The sequence below is a fragment of the Mus musculus genome, chromosome 5, assembly GCF_000001635.26.
Source record: "Mus musculus strain C57BL/6J chromosome 5, GRCm38.p6 C57BL/6J".
NCBI lineage: Eukaryota > Metazoa > Chordata > Mammalia > Rodentia > Muridae > Mus > Mus musculus.
Genome location: NC_000071.6, coordinates 96,609,013 through 96,627,834, shown reverse-complemented (window position 1 = coordinate 96,627,834; position 18,822 = coordinate 96,609,013). Strand labels below are relative to the sequence as shown.

Sequence of the window (18,822 nt, the reverse complement as noted above, 5' to 3'; positions counted from 1 at the left end):
GTCATAGGCACTGGGAGGGAAGTAGAAGATGCAGAGACATTAGACAGAAATGAGGTTTGTTTTGTTTCATGCAGAAAGGGTGGAGGGAGGCCCAGAGCACGTTTTATACACAGGCCATACAACTTGGGTGCTTAGCTGATTCCTGAAAGTGAGGCCCACTGAAGACATCCCTGTCAAGGACAGAATGCACAACAGATTGCCTACACAGAGCAGGGGAGCATTGTGGAATGGAGAGAATACACAATCAGTATGGATGGAGTCTCAACACTCACACAGAAATCCAAGGAGAACACGGGCCTTGGAAATCAATTGAAGGACATCAAGGTGAAAGGCTAATAGGACCATCCTACAATTTGGTCTTCAATTCTTGTAGAATCCAAAGCTGGTCTTTACAGATTGACCCTCATCTTGGGAAGAAGTGAGAAAGATACCATAGGGGTGTATGAGGCTACCAAGTGGGAAAAAGGAAGCTTGGGGATTTGCAAAAGGAAGAGAGAAAGAGAGATGTAGCCTAGGGCCACCGCATAGCTAGAATGAGCTGGGAATGGGTATCACTCAATGGCTCTCAATTGTACTGATTGCAAAATGAGTTACGGATAAACAGAAGGGTCATGTGAAGAAAGAAAAAATAGCTGTGGGTGTGGTATGAAGACTGGATTTCCTTGGAGATTCTTCAGTCTGCAGTTCCTGTGGTTGGAGGGGAGTGAGAGTCTGTTCCAAGGAGGAAGAGAGAGGGGGAGGGAGGGGCAGGAGAAGGGGAGAGGGGAGAGGGGAGGGGAGAGGGGAGGGGGGGAGGAGAGAGGGAGACAGGAGTAGGGAGAGGGGAGAGGAAGAGGATGCTGTAAAGATAAGAATACACCAAAGGAGGGGTGGAGGGAGGAGAGAGTCAAGGGGAGTTCAGAAGAGGCTGTGTGAAAAGGAAAGGGGAAATAAATGGCTGGATCAGTCAGCTCAAGGAGGGAAGGTGGCAGAAAGGAAGTATATGAATGGAAACAGAAAGTGCAGAGACATCTGAGAGAAAATAGAGGGTTTGTTTATGCTTTGTTGGATGTTGTTAATCCTCCAAACAAAAGTAGAAAGTGGAGTTGTGACTGGGCTCTCAACACCCATGAGATCTGAGTGGAGGAAGATCTATACAGTACTGGGAGGTTGTGTGGACAAAGTCTCAGGAACGTAGAAAAGAGGCAAATTAAGCGACTGCTAAGAAGTGCAGAGCAGGTTGTGTGCTAAAGCCACAGGGCCATCACAAGTCTCCTTGGGTGCGAAGCCTGGGTGCGCTGGCTATCAGCTGTGAAGTCGGGTGATGCCAGTTTCTTGGCTTGTGAAATGGAGGGGTCACTAACTGCACACTCAACCCTTTATGACACCTGCAGTGACTTAAGTGATGAGCAATTCTAAAACCTTTTTATGTAGTGGGCCCAAGCACAACCAATATCCATGCTGAAGATAATGTTGGTTTAAAAGAAAGTCAGTACCTTGGCTCATTGCAAGTCAGCCAAAGAGAATTTTTTTCAAGTGGGCAGCCATAGGACACTGCTACCTTTAGTGTCGAGGGCACAACCACACTTAAGTTCAGCTGTGTCCTGTAAACACAGAGCCACAGAAGCCCTGTCCTTCCTGGGAAGCAGCAACAATGGCCTCAACCAAAGCCTGTGATTGACACTTTAAGGTCAATCTGTCTTTACAACAACTGGGTAGGGAATTGTTTAGGTTGAAGGTGAAGGTACATTACAATTCAAGTTCTTTTTTTTTTCTCTCCTTTTCTATTTTCTTTTTCTTTCTTTTTTCTTTTTTAAACTCGGAAGTCCTCAATTTAAGCATAGAGCACATCCTTCTTGTGGCAAGGATGAAAGACAAGAAAGGCCTTGAAGTCTTCAATCATTGCTCTGCAAACCCTGTGGTCTCTTGAATAAAAACAGAAATTGAGAGAACAAGGAGGAGACAATCACTGAAAGTTCCAGAAAGAGATTGGATATACAATTCATAGTTCAAGCAACAGGAGATCGGATGACACGATGAGAAATAAGAAAAGAAAGGGCATTGCAAAAGAAGGAGATAAGGGAAATAAAGAAGCTGGTGTTTAAAAAAAAAAAAACAGAAGGCACAAGGAAATTGAAAATATACAGAGATAGAGGAGCTGGACCAGATGAAATGAAGAGGCAGGCCAAGAAGATGAGATAAACACAGAATACAGATCAGGCTAAGGAAAAAAACTCCTCGATCACATTGCCATAGAACAGGAAGGGGCAGGACTAGACCCTTGGAGTCCAGGCATTTGCTTTACCCAGCATTTCTCAAGCACAAGCTATTCGCTGGTCAAACTGACAGTGCGCGATGCTTTTATTTCTAAATCCAAATCAAATGGAATGTTCTAGTCATTACAACTCTGCAGTAAGGTTTTAGATGTTGATCCAGTGAGAAGATAAAATACTTCCAAACTTACAAATCATTTTTACTATTAGTGACAAAAGCATATTTAGTCATAGTTGTAAACTTGTAACTCATATTTAATCTGCTAGCTAAACTAGCTTCTGCTTTTCAACAGCTACCACAGCAGGAAAATGCCCAGCACCACTGAATGGCATTTAACCACTAAAAGTGACAAACAGATTGTTCTAATAGTGTCAACACATAGAAATGTACGTGCCACCTAAGAGAAAATGCACCTATAGTGGGTAGCACTATAAAAGCCATCCAAGTGTGTATACATTTGGAAAGATTAAGGTCAATGTGGATTGATATAGATTGTTAAAACAGCATGGGTTAGTCATTTTCCTTAACCTTTTTTCAGGTAGCTGGAACACACTGTAGAGCAGAGGGCGGGGCACCCAAGGGAGTGTTCACAACAGCACAATGTTTCTAAGAATGCCTCTCTCAGCTCCCTCATCATCCTAAGCACCAGTGCCCGTCCATCTTCTGACCCACTAGACAGGAACTGGCTGGCGGCTCATTCTGGAAGGTGCTTGCTTTCCAAACAAGAGGATCCAGAGTTTGATTGTTAGATCCCTTATGAAAACGCCATGCATGGTGGCATGCACTTAGAATCCTAGTGCTAGGGAGGCAGGCAAGTGAGACCCAGGATAAGTGGCCAGCCCAGCTAGCTAAATCAGTGCGTCCAAGATCCAGGGAGAGATCCTGCTTCAAAACTGTGGAAAAGGGAGAGTGAGAAAGACATCTGACATCAACCTCTCACCTCCACAAGCTCATGTGCACGTCAACACACGTGTGCACGAGTGGGTGCTGATGCAGACAGACAGTACACATGTGCAGATGCATGAACTATGGGATAGGGAGCTAGGGAGATGCCCCGTTAGTGATGCATTTATCTCACACACGTGAGGATCTGAGTTCAACCCCTAGAAGCCATGTTAAAGACCAGGCATGGTATAGTATGCACGTTTAACCTAGTGCTGGAGAGGTAGAGACAGGAAGATTCCTGGGACATACTCTTTAGTTGTCTACCCTAATTGATGATTTTCAGGCCAGTGAGATACTCTGTCTCATAGGAGGTAGATGTGGTAATGTTCTTGAAGACAACACCTGAGGCTATCCTCTAACCTCTATACACATAAGCATATGTATACACTTGCATTGCACACGCTCAAACACTAAACACACACACACACAGAGCAAGCAAGCAAACAACAGCAACAATACCTGCTCCTAAGTCCCTAATGTGTGTGCTCAGCCGCAATCAGCATGGTAGACTTTAACACATGGCAATGCGACTGTGAAATCCCAGTCTCCAGGTTCAGGTCTTGGTTCTATTATTCTTGCTCAGTCTTATTTAGCTCTCTTGCAGTTCGGTTTGTTTATATGTAAAACAAGGATTGAATTACCACCTCCCTTGAAGATCACATGAATGCTAAATGGCAAAACAACATCAGAAGCAATCAGGCCAGGGTTCTTCACCCGCATCCTCAGGAGTATCACCTATTTTTAGATGCCCATACAGATCATCTGCAGAGACGCGTGAGTTAGTCAGTACCAAGTCAGTGGGAGAAAGGATCTGCATGCAGGCAAATTACAATGTGGAAGGCACCGGAGGGAGGCTCATTCTGGAAGGAAAAGACTGAGCCAGGCACTGAGGGAGGAATCATGGGTAGGATTCTGATGATCGAAATAAGGCAGCAAACACTGAGCCAGAGTGACTTATCTCTGTGAGCTTCTAAGACTCCTGCAACAGTGAAAGCTGCTTAATTTTACTTAACCCAAACTCCAGGCTAAAACAAACAAACAAACAAACAAACATCAGAACTATATTTAATTTTCCAAGTTTTTTGGCCAAGAGTGTTCACTGCATTTAACAGCTGTAACTACCATTGGACTCAAACTTTATGCAATATAAAAATGCCCATAGTAGTATTTCTTTGATCCTTTTTCCCCTTTGGTTTATGCTCTTGAGACAGATTGGAGGATGTGAGCCATCATTTAGCCACATCGCCACAAAAGCAATGATTAAGTTCTTTCTCCCCAGAGTCCCACCATGCCAGCTACCCTTCCTCAGCACCTTCACTCTCTGTTTTCTCATCTTTACCCATAAGAGTGAGCATGGACATCCTGCCCAGCACTCACAAAGCCCAGGGCATAGGTTTTTTTCAATAACACATCTTCACTGGGCTATTTCCCTGTGACGGCTTTATCTGCACTTTCTTTTTCATCTCACCCTCCTCTGTGAACAGGAGAAAGCTTTTAGCCGAGAGAGACAGATAGAGAAAGCACCCCAGGCTTTGGACATTTTTGATAACGTTGAGATATGCAGGGGAAAAAAAAATCTATGAAGAAACCCTTGGTTTTCCATAGCATGCTGACATGTCTCTAACAAAAGGCTGATGGGCTTCTGCTTCTCAGCCCACTCCATCTGCCTTTGCTGAAAACCTTCGGCTCTGGCCTAAATCTCCCAACTATCTATTTGCTTTGACAGACTGGGAGGGGAATTCCCCCACATATGACATCTCCATAAGTGAGAACACAGTGAGGTGATTGGACCTGTTCCCAGGATGTGTTTATTCTTGTCTGTGTGATAGATTAAGTGGAATTTTCTTTTTGAACAGCTAAGTGCAATTTAGAGGTCTCGGGTGATGATCTCAAGCATAGCTCAGATAGTGAAAAAAACATTCCATGAGTAAATCCTGGCCCCCTGGAAGGTGCTCACATACCAGAGAGGGCAGAGAGGGTTCCTCTCTTTGAGGCTACCAAGGATAATTCCAAAGACACTTCATATAGTAGGAGTATATGTCAGCCTGTTTGGTGTGACACCACACGGCTCCTTACCACTTTCTTGCCTTCAGAACAAATTACCTGAAAATTTCCATTATTCAATATGAGCTAAGGCAACATTTCAATGTAAAAAATAAAATCCTAGGGTCTTCAGTTCAGGATAACAGTAAGCAGGAAGTGTGCTGGTAGCTATTTACATATCCTGTTAGCCTCTTCCAGGACAGTACCCCTGATGTCCACTATCACCCCAAGTCTAACGTGTCCACATGCAAGAGTCATCTTTAATGCCTCTTATACTTACTCCTATCCTGGGCTTACACCCATGACCTGAAATCTGGACACCATGTGAATCTCCCACTCCCTCACCACAACGGCAAGAGAACAATTATTTCCGCTGCCCAATTAAATTAAGCCACATGAAATTGTCCCTCTTGGATCATTTTTTGCTAAGAGCAAACAGCCTTAGACCCATCTAATGTATCATTTAAATCCCGCAAGTCCAAGCCCCTTCCATCCCCTTTACCCTTGGCGTGAGAGCTCTTATCTAATATTGGTCTTTCTGCCCTCATATCAAGTTCTTCCAAGCCATTTTATGTAATCTTTCTCTTCACAGAAAGGCAACCATGACACTTTCTGCTTAAAAACTTTCAGACCATGCTTGTAATCCCAGCCCTCAAGGGATTGAAGCAGGAAAACCATCATGATTTCCAAGCCAGTCTGGGCTACAGAGCAAGACCTCCTCGTCCCCCTATCCTTGTAGAGAAGATGGTCTTAAAAGGGCAAGCATCTCACAGCAAAGAGAAGCTCCAAGGAGCCCTGTCTCATGGGACCTTAATCTTGGACTTATGACTTCCACAGCAGTGAGAAACTCCATTTCTGTTGTTCAAGGCTCCCAGGCTCTGGTATTTTATTAGGTAGCCTTGGCAAACTAATATGCCGCCCTTCACTAAGCTACATTTCTTAGATGCAAGTAACACATCTTCATCTCTATCCTCAAAGCCTTCACAGGGCCAGCCTGGCAAGGAACAAGGGTTTACTAAACACTTGATGAAATAGCAAATAAAAGAATTTGTAACAGAGTAGTGGGAGGCAGTTAGAAAGTCATACATTTAGTGACAAAGTAAACTTCTACATTGACACATATTTCTCTTGTTTTTCTATTTGAAATATACTTATTCCAATCCCCATGTGAGAAGTATTTCTGAACAATGGGTGATGACTACTTGATTTAAAATAATGAGTAACAATCTCATGAGGCTCTCATGAGTCTGTTCTTCTGAGACTGGGGTCTTCCAAAGTCATTGAGTCAAGTCCAATGATTCTCTATTCTAATGGTTCCTATAGGCCTTTAAAAATTAATGCAGTTCCTAACCACCTAATTTATTATCAAAGAGTGTTCTGAACTTTGGATAGAAGAGAGCTCATTAACTATTAAACCATTCCAATCTCCTTATATAAACATTTATTTATAAAATATGTCATAGGATAAAAGTTTTAGGATCTACACGGACAACAGACTGGAATGAAAGGTCTACCACGGTAGGTCTATCTATCTCTTATAGTCTCCCTAAGCTCATTCCTCTGCAGCCTTGACAATCTCCCACCACTTGTAGACCATACACAATATACCCTTAGCCAAGACACAGCTCTCCCCAAACACACACAGGGCCCGAGTTGATCCAGCCTCAACTTTTAGCTGCAACACCAGGCCTTCTATATTCTGGTTCCAAGCTAAATTTTCCAACTTGATCCTGTAGTGTACTACAGTGCCAGCCCTGTTTTCTATGCTTGTTGGATGACTCATTGCCCACATATGACCCATACTTTTTGCTTTCCAGGTTTGCCTTTTGATATCAAAAGAACCGAATATCCCTTCCTCTAACTCAATCCTTACTGATCCACAGGAAGCAAACTAGGTTTCACCCGCTCTGTGAAGCCTTCTAATCTTAATCTTCCCCTCCAGGCCCCACTGGACGTATACAGTCCTTACGACCTGTAGGTATTTCAGCACACAAATCTATTTGTACCATTTGTTAACTGTCTTCAGTTCATCCCCTTAAGTAGCCTGAAATGTCTCTCTGCTTCCTCATAATAGTAACGCACTAAACATGCACTAATAATTTTACTACATGCTCTCAGTATGGTTTGGATTGTAAGAGCTCAAACCCCAGGGTCATGATACTGGTTGAGGTGGCAGGAGCTTTGGAAGCCTGCCCAGAGTTCACTGAGTCACCAGTGACGTGCCAGCAGAACCACAAGACTCTGTCTCTCCTTTTGACTTCCTGTTCTGTAACATGGGCTTTTTCATTCAGGTTTGTTTCTTTCATGATATGACACAGGTGAGAGAAGGGGCCCCTACCAGACTGAGCTAAAGCTAGTGATAGGGACTTGAACCTTCAGAATTCTGAGCTAAAGGAACTATTTATTTTTATATGTTAGTTGAATCTGATCTACCATAATTACACAAAGCTGATTAATACATGTATCAGGGACCTCTTAGTTTTCATGGAAGCAGCTTACACAACTTAAAGTCAGGCTGAGCAGTTAAACTCAGACTTTCGATCAGTAATAGTCAACACCTGCCAACCAAAGACATTCCTCTGGGAGGAGACACTGATGTTAGTCTCCCTCCTGAGACAATCCTGACTGCAATGGGGAGTACCAGCCATACACTGCATCCTACATCAGGTACAGTGTGTTTCTCTGTGGGTTTGGATGGAGTGTAATGTCTTGTATATGCTAGACAAGGACTTTACCACCAAGCTGTACTCCAGCCGGCCCCTCTGACTAGACTCAAACCTCAATGCTGAACTTCAGCTCAGTTTCTGTGACTCAAAGTTTGCTCTGAATTCATCATTATTCCAATGAAACCTGCACTTGGGAATTTTCAGTCTTTTTAGATGGCAGAACCTAATGTCTAATATCTAACCTTATGATTGTGGACAAAAGAAAGCATGCCTCTGGCAACACACGGGTACCAACCAGATACATTGAGAACATAGACGATAACTTAGCATGTCCCAAAATTAAACAAAATGACAATGAGCGGTGCTGTCCCCATGTTATCTTGCCTGCTGGACATTAGTGGATCCAAAAATAGGCATTTTGATGTTGTCATGTGAATGGCCAGGTCACAGATAATGTATGATTCCAAAGTTACTGACATTTCAAGTCCTTCCTATGTCTCTCCCTTCTGTCCCCCACCCCACCACCACCTTTTTGGATTCTAAAGTGAGGAAGGGAAAAAAATCACCTCCCAAGGAAACTTCTCTACTTTTGGCTTAATCTCCCTAAAATTCTGTGCCTGGGCAAAGGGTCCCATCAAAGAGCAGGGGGCAAACAAAGGTTCTGAAAATGCAGTTTTGTTATCCTAAAATGTAGATGAAAGGATTCTCATCACCACTTCATTCTTCATTAATATGAGGTTCTAATTTTCTTCCAGGACTTATAAGACCATTATTAAATTTGCATCTGGCGGCACACATCTGTAATCCTCACCTTTGGGAGGTGGGGACAGGAAGACCACGCGATCAAAGCCATCCTCAACTATAAAGCAAGTTGATCCTAGTCTGTGTTTGAAGATAAATCTTCATTACCAATCTGACTGAATCACCATGGAAACACATGTCTAGATGTGTCTATGAGGGTGTTTTCAAGGAGTATCGAATGAGGAAGGAAGATATACCCTTGTGACCTACAGGCTGGGGCAAACTCCTGCACCATACTTTAGTGTCTATGATGGGCTGTGCCCTTAAACTGTGAGCCAAAATACACTTCCTTTATTAAGTCTCTTTTGTAGTTTATCACAACAATAAGAAAAGTAAGGAACACACTGGGCTAAGTGAGACCCTATCTCATTTTAAAACAAACAAACAAAACCAAGCAAACCCAGTTACGCTCAAATCCCCGTTTACCAACAGTTTGAGGGAACATCGTGAATGAAATCAGTTCCTGGACAAGAGACAAGCACCTAGTGGGAAAAAAAATGTTTACAGTCTGAGCCAAATGGTCCAGCACCAGTACCAGCACCAGCACCAGCATCCTTTTGCCTGTTGTGAAGCCTCCAGGAGCTGCCCCAGAATCTCTTAGGAGCACAAAGATGTGCCACTTACCAGCACAGTACCCGACGAGGTTCAGGAATTGCTCTTCCTTGCAGCTGGTCTTACAGTGCCCACTGGTGAGAGTAAGGTGAGGGTGGCAGGAGACACAGTCTGATTCCAGAGGACCATGGCACTGCCTGCAGGACGGGTGACATTCTGTGGGGAGGGACAAAAGCCAGGACTAGAGTCAGCAGCTCAATATGCAAATGCACGAGGCATTCCTTGTTCCCCACACATCTCTACTTCTGGTCACCTGCTAAAGACTCCCCAGCATGCCTGCCATGTGCCAGAGACTGCATTTCTGGAATCAAAAAAGAATATTGTCTACAGACATAACAGAGAATTTAGAGCTGTGAAAATCTGAACCATGAGTCACCCACTGCAGAGGGGCATCCCTATGTACATGAGTAGGAAGTTCAAAGCCAAGCTTGGCAAGTATATCCTATTCCAAATTGGGGGGGGGGGGCAAGGGCAAGAGCCAGGGGGAGGGGGGAGGAGGAAAGGGAGGGGGGAGGGGGAAGGGAGGGGGGAAAAAGAGACAAAGAAACTGACAGAGACAGACAGTAGGAGAGAGATAGAAAAACAGAGAGAGAGAGAGAGAGAGAGAGAGAGAGAGAGAAACACAGACAGAAAGGGGGCAAAGATATGGAGAGGGCAGGGAGTAAAGAGAAGAAGAGAAGTTTTGCTTTTCAGAAACTTCTGGCAGACAAGCAGAGAACCATACATGGCACATGAGGCTGAGCATCCCCACCAGAGTGAGTTGCCAGGCAGCCTCTACCTCCAGGCCTCATCTTGGATCCCTTTTATCACTTTAATCAGCAATACTTAATTAAATCCAGACAACAGAAAGGCAGTCGTCCTTCAGGAGGTTATCAGGAGCTGCATCTGAAGTTCAAAGCCTTAGACAAAATTATGGCAAAGTTATGTCTTCCTCAGAAAAACCACCCAATTAAAAGAGAGGTACAGCAGTGTGAGAAGCCAGGCGAGCCTCCGTAAGCAACATGCAATAAAGATCCAGACAGGGAGGACACCAGGCAGGGCTTGGCTGCAACTGACCCAGGCTGCCAAGGAGGGTGGCTGGGGTGGCTGGAGAGTTATGGGTTCCTAGCCAGGAAGAAGAGATCTAAGCCTGTCTGGTGTCAGGAGAGAAATGGTGGTGGTGGTGGGGAGTGAGGGAATTGGGAGGTGCAGGGTGGGGAGGACAGGTGTTAGAGAGAGCTTGCTGACACCAATCCACTCCCTCTTAGAACAGGACTGGCAGAGAGCAGAGACAAGGACTCCAACTCAAGCCAAGTGCCACTCCCTCCCTTCTGGCAAGAGGCCAGAGGGAGGTAAGATATTTTTTAAAAAGGGTGTAGGGGCAAGAAAACAAACTGCTGATTAGAGGCACTAGATCAGTCTGCATTCCTGAGACTCCATTTGAGAACCAGCCAGAAGATGCTAGCTAGCATTCCGAGGATAATTCTACCACCCAGCTCTGCCTGCTTGCTGGAATGTCTACCGTAACCCGTGTGCTCTGCTTCTGGCGGGGCTATCTATCTACTGACAGGGAAGATGGGGAGCTATGTAGTCTCTTCTTTAAATAGTTTACACACAGGGGACACAGGGGCCTGAATAAAGGCTTCCCAAGCTAGAGGACTTCTTCAAAGGCATGGCAGAGGACAAGGCAAGCAGTTAGCCCCACAGAGTTGATGGGTGGGCATTTTAAAGTAAAGCCCCCGGTGGCCTGAGATTAAAAGGTATTTGTGGAAAAGAAGAAATTCCCAGGATGAAAATAACATCTATATCCAGTCATCTATATTTAAATTAACTCTATATTTCCTCTTTGTAGTTCAGGCCAAAAGAATCGAATACATGCTCATTTTTAAAAAAATTATGGGGATGGAGAGATGGCTCAGTGGTTAAGGCACTGGCTTCTCTTCCAGAGGTCCAGAGTTGGATCCCCAGCACCCACACGGTAGCTCATTACAGTCTGTAACTCCAGTCTCAGAGGATGCCATACCCTCTTCTGGGCACTAGGCACACACTTGGAGCACAGACAAAACACTCATTCAGTAAGATGGGATAATTTAAAATATTTCTAAGTTTACTACATATTTTATAACTCCTGAATTACACGGGCTATGATTCCGTTACAAGTTTTTTTTTTTTTTCCCCTATCAACTAGCCTCAAATGTCTATTTTTGGAAACAAAAATAGACTTCTGAGAGAATGTACTTGTCTTTTCCACCCTGCAGATATAGTGAACAGCACCACCCTAAGGTGCTTACGTTTTACTATTTCGCCAATACCAATGAAGTGCTTTACTAATCTGAACTTGTAATTTCAGAAATGTCTGTTATGGAATGGAGCGGTGCTCTTAACCTGGGAAGACACATCAAAGAAGGAACCAAAGACGTTATTTCTCTCTTGTATTTTTTGTTTTGTTTTGTTTTGTTTGTTTTGTTTTGTTTTCCTGCTGGTGCCAAGGGAAGCAAGGCTGGGAACTGTCGCCAATTGTATCTTGTGTCTGCCTCTCCCGGCACACTACTAAAGCTGGTCCCCAAGTCACCGCCAGCAAGTCATTCTGTTTCTGAGACCTCACCCCTCAAACTGAGCTCTCCTGCTTTAGATAACAGAGACAGCAGTGAGACTCCCACGAGCCTTGTAGGTCCTCTTTAGGACTCGTGGAATATTCTCAAGGAGAGGCAACTGGCTTGGACGAAGGCTAACTAAATGATACTGCTATATTGTGAGGAAGTTCAATGAGGCATGAGAATTAGCTTCAGAAAACAGGGGCAGGGGAGGATCCTTGATCTCCCCAAATCATATACATGTATATATATGGTGTGTATGTAAATATATGTATGTATGTATGTGTATATATATATATATATATATATATATATATGCACACACATACATAAACAGCTTAATGTGCAGAGCAGAAGGGCATGAAAAGTGCTCACTGTGATTCCTCATAACATGGGCATTTACAGAGGACAATATTTGGAGACAATATAAAAAGGCAAAACTCTAATTTGTTCCCTGTTACTGGACAGCAGAGATAAGAGATACCCCAAAGAAGCATTTCGCCATGCTAACAGAGTGACTGCTTTTGAGTTGTGGAATCTCCACTCTCAATTTTTCTTTCATATTCTGAACTTTTAGATCTGGTACATTGAGCACAGACTCCTGAGATAACTACAAAAAAAAAAAAAAAAAAATCCACCTTAACTTTCAATAGGGCTATAGTAGCAGAGATTTATGTTGAACTAAATTCCAGATCTTATACAATGCAAACGTCTTATTTACCCTATGGGAGAAGATATCTATTGACGTGATTGTCTCCCAGATAAGAGAAACCTAGGAAGAGTAAGTTTATTGAACTATTATAGTCTGCAACGCACAGCGATGTAAAAATTTCACACTAATCTGCTTCCTCGTTGGAAGAATCATTCTCCATGTTTTCTTCCACCTTTAAACTGTTGGGTGTGAGAATAGGATTTCGATCCCAGTCCCATCACTAACAGGATGGTGTCTTTAATCAACATGTCTTGTCACATCAGGAAGAGCAAAGGTGAGAACAGGAACTCTGCCCCAGCAGGTCACACACTCACCTGTACAAGTACCTTCCAGGTTAAAGTGGGTCTCGGGACACTGGGAGACGCAGCACCCAGCCAGTAGTGCGTGGGTGGATTCACAGCCCGTGCAGTTGTGAGGGCTCTTTCCTTCACACGTGAGGCAGGATGGGTGGCAAACTGGGAAGGACAGAAGAGGAACTTATGAGGACAGTGGCACATGAGAACAGTAGCCATCTTCCTCTTACATCCCCACTGAAGTACGCTCTGTCCATTCACTTGGCTTCCCTAAGACCAGGACACATTGTACATGTTTTTCTCTGAAGGCACTATCCTATGAGGTCAAACACAAATGCCCCCAGACAGACAACCATTACAGTCATATATTTCCTTCCCCAAGCTGAAGGAGGTCAAGAGAACCAGAAACCACAAACAGTTTTCCTATCCTTGGGATAGCTGTCACTCTGGAAACCAGCCTGCTCCTCAGACTGCTCAAAGAGAAGGGATGGGGGTGAGGGGGTCAGGGGAGCTTTTGCTCACGTGATGTCCATTCTAAGATGGAGTCCGAGTGTACACAGAACGGAGTTTGCCAACATTTGGAACATTACAAAATCAGTCGCAACACAGGCAAGGAACTGACATGCATGTGTGGGATGGGGGTAAAGTCTAGCATAGGATGTGAGAGCACTGCTCAGCAGCTCGGCGACCTTGCCTAAATCAGAAACACCTTGAGGCTTTTGCTTCCTTGTCTGTAAAGCGGGAATTCAGTGCTGCAACGGGACAAGATACATGCAAAATCTCTAGATACATGGTATGGTCCTTATAAACCTCAGCTGTAATGAACAGAAGCAGTGTTACATGTTTCCAGATGTGTGATTAAAAAAGGAACTAATAATAATGATAATGATAATAATAATAAAGACACCTCAGCCGGCATCCACCAGACCTTTAAGGGTCACTGATATCCTTCTCCCCAGGGAATAGCTTTTGCAGTTTTAGAAGGTGCTACACAAGCTGCAATGGGAGGGAAGCAAACCATAGTCCTACTCAGACTATGAGCAACAACAATGACCAGCATGACAAGTTATCCCTCAGGGTGTAATAATGTCACTCTCATCTCTGTGGTAACCAGCAGCTGTCTGATGGGACTGAAGGCTCACTCAGCAGGTGGGAAATCCTACCTCATCCTGGAAACCTACCATGGGCTAGTGAGGTGATAAATGTTTGAGGAGAACCTACTACCATGCCAGTTCACTACGCAAACGTGATTCTTAACTGCATCCTAAATATTTATACTTATACTCCCAGAGAAGTGTAGCTTTCAACCCTCATCAAAGAAGTTTCTCTTTGCAACAGATGGAGACCATTTCAGAAAACCACAACTGGTCAAAATTACAGAGAAAAACTGTTCGTGGGGTGTCCAGCCCCAATAGATACATTTAGAACACAGCTCTTGTACTGAAGGCTCAGTAAATATTGTAGAAAAGAGGCAGGCAAACTTCAGGAGCCAGAGGACCAGGAAATCTGCTGAGTTTATAGTTCCTAGAAGTAGCAGGGAAGCTACACAGGAGATACCTCAACAGCATGGCTACCTAAATAAGACCTGAACAACGACAGCATCAAGAGACATGATGACCCAGAGGGGGCATTTCACAGGGCCACATGCACTGATAGAGACTCTCAAGGATGAACCCCTAAGTGTTTTCTTTTTAAAACTGTCTTTTCAAAAAAAAAAAGGAAAAAGAAAAGGGAAAAATTCACTGTGGAAGTTGTCTGCATAGAGACAATAATCCCTGTTTGGAGAAATATCTCAGTCAAAAGTGGAAAAAGCAGATAAACCAGTGGTAAAGGCTGTACATGTGAGACCTTCCAGTTTAACCTCTCCTTCCTTCCTTCCTTCCTTCCTTCCTTCCTTCCTTCCTTCCTTCCTTCCTCCAACCCTCCCTTTTTCCTCCATCCCTCCTTCTTTCCTTTCTTTCTCCCTCCCCCTCTCCCTCTGTCTCTTCCTTCCTTCTTTCCTTCCTTCATCTCTCCCTTTCTTCCTTCCTCCCTCCCTTCCTCTCTTCTTTCCTCCAACCCTCCCTTTCTTCCTTCCTTTCTTCCCTCCCTCCTTTTCCTTTCTTCCTCCCTCTCTCTCCCCCCCTTCCTTCCTTCCTTCCTTCCTTCCTTCCTTCCTTCCTTCCTTCCTTCCTCCCTTCCTTTTTTTCCTACTTCTGTCCCTTCCTTCCTTTCTTCCTCCTCCCCTTTCTTCCTTCTTCCCTTCCTTCCCCTCTTCTTCCCTTCCTCCCTCCCTCCCTCCCTCCCTCCCTCCCTCCCTCCCTCCCTTCCTTCCTTCCTTCCTTCCTTCCTTCCTTCTCCATCCCTAAGCTTGAACAATATTTCCAGTAAACTACATTGGAATTTAAATTACAAGAGTAAAACAGCTCATATTTATTTTCACTAAAGTTTAAAACATTGCTTCGTCTTTAAACCTGGATGTAAAATCACACCCTTTGAGAGAAATAACTTCAAAAGCGACATAATCATATGTAGGACTAGTTTTAAAACTTGGATGCCTCCTGTTCCCCACATTCCTGTCCCTGTTTATCCCGTCTCTCGCTACACCCATACCTAAATCTAAGCACACGCTGTTCCTCCCCTAACGAACCCAATATTTCGTACTGACTCACACTGCAATTAGCTTCTGCACTGCTAAGCGGTGATCCCAGCCACGCCTGAGTAAAGGCATGCAGGTAGAACCAACCCCAGGCTGCAAAGTGAGGCTCCCACGGCTGCTGGGAGCCTTAATTATGTGTTTTTATTTTCCCTATTTCTGATTCTTTGGCAGTTGTAAAATGCTTATTCTGCAAAAACGACTCCTCCCAAGGTTATAATCCTGAAGACAGTGAGCAATTAGCTTGGGAGTATGCATTTCATATGCCAACTCACCAGAACCCAAACCTCTAGCACCTTCTCTACAGTTCTTCCATTAAATCACATTTGTGCTAAGGAGGGCCCAGATCAGAATCCTGCCCATCCAGATGACCCCAGTTTCTGTCAAATGGGTAAGACCCACCCCCAGACTGCAGAAAATGCTTCATCACTGTCTCTCTTGACTCTATCAAACATCCAGAAGGCTTACAGGTTCTGTAGACTTGGCAGAACCAACGGTAATTTTACACCAACAAGATGTCTGCTTCTATCAGCCCCGAATATAACATAGCAAATAATCTTTGCTGTATGAGAAGCTGCCATTCAGTGATGATAGTCAAGTCCTTCAGGATGGATTATTGAAAGTATGAAAATGCTCTCTCATTGGCTGATGTCTGGTTGTTGATCTCAATCCTAGCACCCAGCACCCGAAAGTTAGATTGCTGTGTCAAAGGTTCCATGCCTCTGCTACTGAGCAAATGAAAGTCAATACCCAGGCTCACTGGGCTGAGTCCTGGCTTGATAAATACATTTCCCCCACTGTCAATGGCTTTAATATAATATAATAGACAAGAGAACGTCATTCCAAAGTAGTTTAAGAATCCTTAAAAGGAGAAGGAGGTTAGTAAACTAAAGTATCTGGAGATGGCTCAACAGGTAAACACACTTGGTATGCAAACTTGAAAACCTGAGTTCAAATCCACAGCAACCAGGTAAAAGGATGGCCATGTTCCCTATGTTCCCTCCACACAATCCCAGCACTTTAGGGATCAGAGGCAGAGGGAACACTGGGCTGGGCTCGCTGGTCACCAGCCTAGCTCAAGGTTCAGTAAGAGGTCATACCTCAAGAAATAAGGCAGAAAGTGATAGAACAGGATGTCCAATATCCTCCTCTGGTCTCTGGGAGAACTTACACACATGTGTATACTCCCAACATGTGCATATGGTGTGTGCATATCTGTACACACACACACACACACACACACACACACACACACACACACACACACAAATTAGGTCTCCAAGCACAAAAGGAAACAAAGCACAACGGAACATCAGATGGCAATATTTTTAAAACCTGGGCTAAATCATACTGTCAACTGAAAGCTTTGTGTTTCCCCAGAATGACTGGGGAAAGCAATCTGAAACAGCACAGTGTTTTCTATAGGCCTAAATAAATATACCTATGAGAGCACTGATACGCTTACATTACATTTTTTTAGACTATTACAATCCCCAGGTCTTCCTGTTACACAGCCTTAATAAATAGAAACTGGAATGTATCACTGTAGAATTGAAACCTGGGACAAGGTAAGTTAACACACTATGAGCATAAACCTGAGTTATTTGATTCTATTTGGCCACAAAGTCAGTGTGGCAGCCTGGCTTACTGTGAATGGAGGTTATTATTTTATACAAGACAGGAAAGCCAAGAAGATGAGCAAGGTGGAAGGTTAGTAGGCCCAGAAGTTCAAGATGAAGGCCTTTGCTTCTCAGTAGATTTGAGAAAGACGGCCACTGACCAGGAGCAAGTCGCAGGAAAAAGGACAGTGTTGCATACAGACTCCCTGAATCTGTCGCTACAATCCTCTTTTTATTAGTAAAAGCATTTAGATCTCTAAAAAAAAAAAATGATCTCATGAAACTTCAATTTTGTGCTGGTTTGGGAAAATGTCTACATTACTCCAGTGACTTTTATTAGGAGTGATCATTCTGCTGCAGCTATTTCCTAGCAGGAATTCCGTCCAAAACCTCAGCTCCTTCAAGGAAGACTTACTCCATCACTGGGCCTATCTGGAAGGCATTTGAAAGCTCTATGAATAATTCCTTCACTAATACAACATTTTTAGAGATCTACTTTCCAGTTGATGGCTAAGTATATATCTGAAAAGGTCTAACTAAACCACATGAGCGCCGAAAGAGCCAGCGCTAAAGGAGTCTTTAGTGGACTATAAAGTCCAGCCAGCCTGACAGTGACAGCTGCATCAGAGCCACTGAGAGAAGTCACCCATCCTGCTTTCTGATTTTGTTTTAGGCTGTTCTTTTCTTTGTTTCCCCTTTCTTCATTTTAGTTTTTAATTAATTTATCTGACAATTTTAAGTTGAAAACAGATTTCTGTCTCATGCAATACATCTTGACCACAGTTTCCATCTTTCTCCATTCCTCCCAGTCCCCCCACCCCGTAACCCACCTCCCCTTTCCACTGGATCCTCTCCCCACCATCTCCCATCAGAAAAGAGCAGGCTTCCAAGAGACAAAAAGCAAAAACGCCAAAACAAAATGCAATAAGACAAGGCAAAAGTCATGACACAGAAGCTGGACCCAATAGGAGAGAAAGAGTCCCAGGAGCAGGCAAAAGAATGAGAGACACATCTGCCCCCACAGTTAGGAGTCCCACAAAACCACCAAACTAATAGTCACAACAAATATGCAGAGGATCTGGTACAGACCCATGGAGGTCCACTGCCTGCCACTTCCATCTCTGTAAGCGCATTTGTGCCCTAGTTAGTTGAATCAGTGAGCTGTGTTCCCCTGGTATCCTCCTTCTCCTCTGACCCCTACAAATTTGCACCCCCTCTTCAGTGAAATTCCCCACGCTCCAAGAGTAGGAACCCAATGGAGACATCCAATTTAGACTCTCTTTCTCCATATAATGGATGAATACTTTCTAATTATTCAAAAAAAAAGTGGTTCTGCATCCCAGATCTCACATCATGTAACAGTTTCTGGATGGCTATGCCAAAAGCAAATTTTGAGGTAGACATCTTGCAAAATATGATGGAGGTGTCAATAATCTTCCAGGATAAGCCATAGGAACACCAAAGCAGGATGGAAATGTGAATGTGTTTAGTTCAAGCTCAGTTCCCTTCTTCACCCCACCTCTGCTTATCCTGATTTATCCTCCCCATTCCTTTGCCACCCCTCCCCAGCCAGACTGGAATCCCTTCAAGGGTGAAAGTCCTAAGCCATTGTCATCTCTGCTTCCTGTGCATCAGTCTGAGCAGCTTGCTCTTGGCATGTCCTATGTCCC

The 18,822-nt window shown here is 44.0% G+C and overlaps 1 protein-coding gene across 4 annotated transcripts in view; it reads right to left on the bottom strand.

Moving 5' to 3' along the window:
• Fras1 (Fraser extracellular matrix complex subunit 1) overlaps positions 1 to 18,822 on the bottom strand; it is a 410,957-nt gene that overhangs the window by 156,899 nt on the left and 235,236 nt on the right. For 2 of the 4 annotated variants that reach the window (XM_006534873.4, NM_175473.3), the window contains 2 exons: positions 12,920 to 13,060; positions 9,333 to 9,476 (listed from right to left, as the gene is read on the bottom strand). In XM_006534873.4, the coding sequence (XP_006534936.1) occupies positions 9,333 to 9,476; positions 12,920 to 13,060 (285 nt within the window). Of the gene's footprint in view, positions 1 to 9,332; positions 9,477 to 10,376; positions 11,063 to 12,919; positions 13,061 to 18,822 lie in introns of those variants that run through there. The other 2 variants (XM_017320847.2, XM_017320846.1) reach the window with 2 other exon arrangements.